Source organism: Pavona decussata, unplaced genomic scaffold (assembly GCF_977016875.1).
Source record: "Pavona decussata unplaced genomic scaffold, jaPavDecu1.1 SCAFFOLD_161, whole genome shotgun sequence".
Taxonomy (NCBI): domain Eukaryota; kingdom Metazoa; phylum Cnidaria; class Anthozoa; order Scleractinia; family Agariciidae; genus Pavona; species Pavona decussata.
This window is the reverse complement of record NW_028145572.1, coordinates 1,810,304-1,818,408: the sequence shown is the minus strand read 5'-3', so window position 1 is coordinate 1,818,408 and position 8,105 is coordinate 1,810,304. Positions and strand designations below refer to the sequence as shown.

The 8,105-nt window shown below is 40.0% G+C and overlaps 1 protein-coding gene across 2 annotated transcripts in view; it reads left to right on the top strand.

The window, feature by feature from the left end:
- The first annotated feature begins 589 nt into the window (after positions 1 to 589).
- The window catches only part of LOC146464686 (uncharacterized), a 46,160-nt gene continuing 38,644 nt past the window's right edge, over positions 590 to 8,105 (top strand). Inside the window, exons 1-6 of one of the 2 annotated variants that reach the window (XM_085129638.1) lie at positions 590 to 879; positions 3,115 to 3,248; positions 5,179 to 5,256; positions 6,088 to 6,175; positions 6,732 to 6,829; positions 7,866 to 7,968. In XM_085129638.1, the coding sequence (XP_084985764.1) occupies positions 849 to 879; positions 3,115 to 3,248; positions 5,179 to 5,256; positions 6,088 to 6,175; positions 6,732 to 6,829; positions 7,866 to 7,968 (532 nt within the window). In that variant the 5' untranslated portion in view covers positions 590 to 848. The remainder of the gene's footprint in view (positions 880 to 3,114; positions 3,249 to 5,178; positions 5,257 to 6,087; positions 6,176 to 6,731; positions 6,830 to 7,865; positions 7,969 to 8,105) is intronic. The other variant, XM_085129637.1, reaches the window with a different exon arrangement.

Here is an 8,105-nt window from a genome sequence, read left to right as displayed (position 1 = left end):
TGGGCACCCCCACCAAACCCATGCTTTCGCGAAAACCGCTGGGCTCTGAAATCTGGTTCCAGTCCTTGTTATCTAAGGTCCTCCTTGTAGAATGAGAAGAATAAAGGAGAAGAAGACAGAGGGGTCAAAAAAGTTTCTCCCTGCTGTCTTCAAGCACGGCTGTCTGAGATCGGCATGAGAGCTGAAAGCCTTATCGCACCAAGGAAAAATAAACAACCGATAGATGTCACGTTTTGGTCGGAGAAATGGATTTAATCACGTATTTTGGATTCTTTCCGTTTTAACCAAAGAAGATCAGCAGGTGGAATAAATATATTTTTGTCATTAGTCTCATGCCAGTACATATTTCTGTGAGGGCTCAGTGTCAGGAAAATGAAATTCGAAACCGCTGCTTTCGGTCCTTTTGTACTTCTAAAGAAATCAAGTGAATTCTGCCACTCAACTGGATCTGCCAGTTGTAATCTGGCATCCCGGCTGTTTCAGAGCTTCGATCCGGCTATCTCAGTAATGTGTCAGTTAAGGAGACATAAGCATACCGAGTGTCGATTAGCCAATGGGATGAGAAAAGATGTTTTATTTCCTCCCAGTAGCGTCATAGCCTTTGCACCCCAAATGTTCGCACCATCATAAAGACTGATACGACTATCATTTCATCCCGTGTTTGGGCAAGTGCGAAGGACCGTCTTTCTGCCACGGTCTTAAGGTTTTCCTAAGCGAATTTATTGTTCATAGGGACGTTTACAACCCGATTCAATTTTGAACAAGGATGTAGATACAACTGGACGCCGGTGCTTTGAAGCTCATAGTCGAGAAGAAACTGATTAAGTAAAAAAAAAATATCAAGCATCATGAGGGGCCAAGGAAGTTTGAGCTCTCAAGGTAGGCTCATTCATTCATGCTGTTATTCTTCTCATGTGATCGCGCTCTTCATGTGAATTTCATAAACACGGCATCAGCGACGCAAATCTGGTAAAGAAAAGTTTAAAGTTAATCTAATTTTATGTGTGCTGGAAATGTTCGAATTTACCGTTCAACGGTCCGTCGGTCAACTGCCATTATTTACTTGCACCTGAAACAGAATTTTTTTTTTCTTGGTGCCAAGCATTCCTTTCTCAGTGTACGAAATGTTTCTGTTTCTCATTCTCCAAGATCGACAATTTGCAGAAAACGATCTGGCACTTTTTCTTTTAAAGTATTTTGTTTAGGAGTGTTTTCAACTAGTCTGATGTTCAAAAAAAATGCAAAAATATTTTGATTTGTCAAGGAATAATTATAATTATTCAAAATATATTCAATTCTCTAAATTTCTGTTTTCAAATATTGTTTTCAAAACATACTAACAGCGGGAAATTGCCTTTGTAAGCCATGGGGTTAGTCTTGCTGTCTATGAATCAGAAGATTTGAATCTGCCTAGGAACGTCTTTTCCACGTTTCTTAAAAACAGAATACTATTTTCATGAATTGCATATCATCCCATATGACTGCCTCGGCAACTGAAAGGTTATCCAGATAGCTACATGAGGTGTATCTGTTGTCATATTTCGAACATTGCGGCTCTTCCTTAAATGGTAGCTTTTGTAAAAATATGTTACATTGAAAACTGATCGGGCCAAAAACAAACTGTACATAAAAGGACACTCAACATGGCAGCTATTTGTTTGTTATGCATGGTGTTCTCAAACGACGCCTTGATAGTTTACCTTTCCTTTAAGAAACAAGCACGCTAATTATTTAAATGAGACATTTAATTTTTTCTTAGTTTGACAATGTTTCACTGTATATGATTATGTCAACTGACCCCCGACATGAGCTACTAATTTTCCAATTTTCGAGTTTCGATAACTCGTCGTCGCGTCCAATTCTAAACAGACTTCTGTCAGCACCAACATTCTTGACATTTTCACCTTCTCATCGTTTATTTTATCGCCGGCTTTTCTCAGAACAGGAAACAGTGCAATGAGACATAAAATTCGCTTATATCACCGACAGCTCAGTACATGTGTATTGACAGGAGCCTGGCTGGTTCTTTGATAGTACAGAGAATTATTACTGATTTCTGTCATTTTGATTGAGCTAGGGAACGTTTGTTTATATTCAACTCATAAATCAGTCAAAAAAAATTCCTCCGAACTTGTCTGTCTGACCTGTAATAACAATTGTAATCTATTATCAAAAATGTCATCATTATGTAGGCGTACCGGCACTCCAAATAAACTGACTTGCCGGATTGTCCCTTAAGCTGGTGTGTTTTGCAAGATAACGAAAGATTCACAGCGCTATTGGAGACAGAACTGAAAAAAGAGCTTTCTAAAATCCGGATTTTTGAAAGATGTGGGTGGTCAAATATTTTTAGAGATCGTACTTCAATGCTCGTGGGTGCTATAACTTGAATTAATCATATTTATAATGAAGAAGTTTGCCTAACTCAATGTTGACCAATGTGGGTTTTTCCTCTATGACAGCCAAGTGACCGCAGGTTCGCTTAGCCATATCAGATCCTTCCTGTTGAATTAAATCAACAAAAACAAGGTCTAGTTGGGTTCAGTGAGTAGCTAAATCGGAGGCCTCCCTACGGGGAGGAGGCAGGGGGAAGAGCCAGTATTACGTACGGAGCTGTTACATAAAGATTAGTATGGGATTTATATAATTTGAATCGATTGAAGGAGATAGAAATAAAGAAAATCAGGCGAAAAAATGTGTTAGCATACTTCTCTGGTGTAGAACTTGCTGTCTGTAAGGTAAATTTGATAGTTTAAAAGGCGTTCTAGCAAAAGCATGCATGGGGCACTGAACGGCATGGCGCAAATAACAGTCTTTGCGCATGGGAATCCGATGGCAAACGATTTTCCTATGCATGAACAGGAGCCCATTACCCTCCTGCTATGAATCAATTTCTAAAACATTCAAACCCTGTAAATTGAAGATTTCTAGATTTGGCGTTGATCAAACTTGACGCTATTCAGGTCAGATGACATGTGAACTACATAAATTGATAAAATAGACTTTGAACTGTTCCCCAATTCCAAGTGAACCGGACGTGGGTGGCCTGTGTTACTTTCAGAAGTGTGGTAGACATTGTATGATACTAATGAGTAATGAACTGTCCTCATTCAGGTCCTGACGTGTTTGAGGATCCTGCATTGAGTAGAGTTCAAGTATACGTCAGGATTCGTCCCTTGGTTCAAGAAGACGTCAGAAGCGTCGAGGGAAAAGGAGCAGTAATTGTGGAGAATGTAGACCTTACCCAGGTGAGTAGTGAGGGGCTTCCAGTTACTCGGTGAAACTAAAAGTACCTAGCATTTGGCTGCTATTAGCAAATCCCGAATTTGACTACTACAAAAGTAGCTTGATTATTTTCTTTTTTTTTTTTTTTTTTAAGAAAATTGGTTAGAGATGACAGATACAAGTTATGTCTTGTAACACCCCAGATACGAACGCGCGACAGAAACGTGCCCGCGGCGCGTTAAGGCCCTTATAAGCGGTTTCAACATTTGGCCAACATTCGTTCAACAAAAATTGAACGAATGTTGGCCAAATGTTGGACAAATAGTGTTGAACAGAGTGTTCAAACGGCTTCAACACCATTCAATACTTTCGAGAGCAAAAGAAATGTTGTATGGATGTTGAATGAAAATTTAAACCAATTTAAAATTTTCAAGATTCAACGCGCTTTGAACAAACCTGAGTATCAGGCTAGCTTTCAACAAGCCTTCAACATTTTTTACACTTTCAACAATATTGAACGAACACCCCCGACATTTGGTTCAACAACTGGGTTGAACGCTTGTTGAATATATTGAAACCGTTTAAACGGGCCTTTATACTTTCTTTTCGTTGTTGTTGTTGTTATTTATTAATTTATTTTTGCAATGTGTGTGCACTACGATTACTAATAAAAAGCAAATACTATTGTTTGATCGATGAACGCTATAATAAAACATTTTAAAGGAAAAAAACGGCGCAGTTTTCTCATTCTCACCGTTTTCTTCACTGAAATGAATCGGTCTACAAGGATAGTAAATGGATAACGGGGTCAACGTCTAAAAATCCTGTGATGCTACGCCAGTCGGGAGTGGAAATGAATGTTTGGTTTGAGACTGTTTGTAAGGTAATTTGGTCATCGTAAAGTAATTTGAGTGCTGACGTTTCCAGAGTTAGCCATTCGTCATAATTACAGCTGAGTGAACGTTCTGGTTGCCCGAAAATATAAAGCCCCCAACAAAGTCAGCGATAGAAAATGGCAGTTGAAACCGAAAGTAACAAGGGTCGCAATGAACTTTACGGTGCTTGTAAGAAACAGGGGAGGTGGTTGATTCAGCCATGATTTTTCTGAGATTTTCTCCCAAAAATCCCAAGGGCATGAATATATTTACCGTCTACCCGCAAATGGGTTACGACAAATAAGGGTAATATTTGTCTTCGCTGAACGTTTGCCCTAAATAGGTTCAATCATCAATATACCGTAGTGGTTGTAAATTTAGCTGTCGCCAATTCAAAATGCTATTTTTGTACCGTATTACCGCGGTACCGTATTTTTGTAGCCACATCCGCATTAACAGACCTCGCCGTCTGGTCTCGTGTTTTAAGGCCGTCGAACTTAAGTTTGAAATCGGAAGGTCGATGTTTTAAACCTTTGTCTAGCGCTTGAGACAAAACACTTTGATCCATAATCTCTCTCAATCCAGTCGTCTTATCATAAGGGGAGACAACCGATCAACAATAGTGAGGTTTCAGTCTTGGCCTTTGAGTCGCTTTGTGCCAAAAAAATGGAAGCGCTATAGCCAATACCAAGCAGATCTCTTTGTGAATACAAAAGCATTGGAGCCGGTTTTGGAAGACTGAGTTGAAACTCTAGTAGATACAGGAAGCCGTTTTTCTCTTGAATTAAAATTGTGCCCATGAATAGAGCCTGGTTCTTATAATGAGATTTATGGAATTCGTAATTAATCCTTCTTACTTCCTTAATCTTTTACTTTGAAAACAAGATCCGTTTATTCCCCAAATATTATCTTGTTAAAAGTTGTTTTATTTTTATAGCTGAAGTTCGTTGAATTGGGGTCATTTATTGCTAACGAGATCATGGGACCCTTAAGCCATTATACTTCCTTAACCTCTTGGTTGTACTGTAATTCCGGGTCCATAATATTTCCTTGTTAAAACAAGTTCTATTTTTACAAGGTTCGTGTTGTGGATGGAAAGAAAGAGAAGATTTTTCAGTTTGATCAGGTGTTGCCTCCTGATGCCACAAACGAAGAGGTAACCTATACTTACAAATGACGCTCTGAAAATGAGTCTCATTGATTGTTTTTTAATGTCACTGAGAGACATGTTCGTATTAATTGTTTTTTACACATGTATCAGACGAAAAACCAATCTAACATTCGAGCGAGGCTAATCAGAATGTTTCAGACACGAACTAAGTTACTTTTAAACTTAACAGTACAAAGAGTCTTCTCCTGAAACTATTTTGCAGTGATTGATTTTGTCAGTTGTCTTTAAAAACCTGGGGGCCGTTTCTCGCGGCAAGTCCCAATAACTTAACGGGCCCAATACCGACGGTATTTTTTCAAAATCTCTTTTTCATTGATTGGTATTATTTTTAGTTCAAACTTGCCAATATGTTGCCTAAAATTATCTGGCTTCAATACTAAATCGCTGATGTGAAATATTGTTCGCGTAAAATAGTTTTAGGGCTCGGTAAGTTATCATGTAGGCCTATGGTTCCAGAAAAGGGGCCCTTGGCCTTACCAAACCAAAACCTGACTTGCGCAACGACGTACGTCTATCATTCAAGAGATTTCCCTCAACCCTGTTCTGTTTATTTTTCTGTCCTAAGCAAGCGACTGATTGTGTACCGCCATTATTATGCTGGCACATGTTTCGATACATTATGTCTTGAACAATTAATCCATAGAGCAGGTTCCACAAGTTAATTGTAATGGTGCAAAGTGAAAGTATACCGCAGTCATTTGGCGCCACAACGCCGAGAAATAATCCCAAGACGATGGGGTGCAGCACTTTCCGGCTAAAAGATCTGATGAATGAACGTTCTTAACTGAATATCGACACGTTTTCCTATGTTGTTAGGTGTACCAGGTGGTTGGTAAACCGCTGGTTGAAGCTTCCATGACAGGCCTTAACAGCATCTTGATGGCCTACGGACAAACAGGAGCAGGTAGAAAAAAGTTTTTGTTCAGCCGTTCTGTTTTAAATCTTGATGCAGCTAAACAAGCTCGGGCTCTCGTAAGCACTCAGACGTGGTTCCTCCCACAAGCAAACAATACATATGACCACCCATAAGCAGGAACCTCTTGAAGGGGGACGAATAGGCCATTTGCAGCTGACGCTCACATGGTACAGAATCCGCCATGCTGCAAAGAGAGCAAGTTGCGCACTGGAACATCCAACACAAAGCGACTTCATCCAGTCAAACTTGATAGATGTCCCAGTGCGTAGCTTGCTGTCCAGCATGGTGGATTTTGTACCATGTGACAGTTAGCTGCAAAGGGCTCCTTGTATATATAGTATACTAACGGAAAGTTTGACTGTAATGGGCAGTAAACAAGTGAAATATTCTTTCTTTCCTTTTTAAACGTTGCAAAGTGGCTTACCTGATTTTTATCCTCTGTATTTACTCGGAAAGCTTACAATTACAGGTGTAACAAAGATTAATCTACGGTTAAAATAGCTTCGCTTTTTAATCCTTTTGTCCTGTGCATTTAAAATTGCAGGTAAAACACATACTCTGATGGCTTCAGATGGATTAACCACCAGCGTGGTGTCTCATGTCTTTGCTCTCATCAGCAAAGACGCTGCCCACTCGTACGTGGTAAGTGCTAACCTTAGCCGTACACAGACAGAATGGTAACATAACTCAAAATGCAACCTATAGCTTTAAATTTATTACCATGGTTTAAGCGTTGACACTGGAGCCGGTCAATTCAGTTTACATTCAGCCGACACGGTACTATGACCTAGTGTTTACAGAGTGTCTGAGCCGCGTAGCACTGAATTGCTAAATGTAACAGAAATTATTTTAAGTGCATTTGAGAGCTAACAGCCCTTGACATTCTCCCGGAATACCAACCTTGGTTTATTAGATCGCCGGAAACAAAATAAGTATCTGAGACCTTTATCCTGTCTGCTGTTGGTAATAAAGGATGCCTAAATTAACTTAACACAATGATTAGCCTGTTCCAGACGTAAACGAAGATTTTGGACAGCAAAGGAAGACAAGTTAGTTATGCTTGGGGAAAATTGAAGCCAAGGTGAAAATTAGAGAAGACCACCTTCCATTTTTGTTCTCTTCGGCGAGAAAACATTGTTTCAGGGCGTTCCCTGTGGCCACAATCTGAACGCGTGGAGCGGACTACACATGCACGGATGCTTTGCTGACTACAAGTCTTTCCTCCATCGTGAATACTCGGAGTGGGAAGGGACGGAAAAACCATCCTCGTCTACTCTGGAAGCCCATTGAGTAATAGCCTGCTTCATTGAGTCGGGAACGGGAAGGAATTATATAAGAAGAGTAAGGCGCCTTTGGTTCTTCTCAACCACAAATTAGTTCTTCGATGGCGCTTTAGCTGTAGTTTTGGGGTGGCATCAATACCTGCAGAAAAAAAGGAAAATGATAAAACCTCTTGCAGCCAGGGTAGAGAGTCCATATGTAAATGGCCAGTCACGTGTCATGGTAGTTCCCCTAGTGACTCCGTGGAACACATCGCTATCATTGTTATGAGACTGAAGTCGGTTTCGGCTTCGTTGTCTTTATTCCTTTGATGATGTACGCTGTTGCAAACCAGTACTTTAAGAATTCTAAAGTGCACCGATACACTGTTTTGAAGATGTATTTTCGATCCTTGCAGGTGACGTGTTCTTACCTACAGATTTACCAGGAAAGAGTTTACGATCTGCTTGGTTCTGAGAAATCAGGGCCGGAAGTCTTTTTAAGGGAGCACCCCAAAAAAGGTATGGTAATTGATTTGCAAAATAAATTCATAAAATCACTGGTTAAGGGCAGTCTACAAACAAGCCTTGAGCGCGTGGCAACCCAAACAACGTAAAACGTAGTAGTAAAAATCCGCAGTTTTCACAATCCGATGATA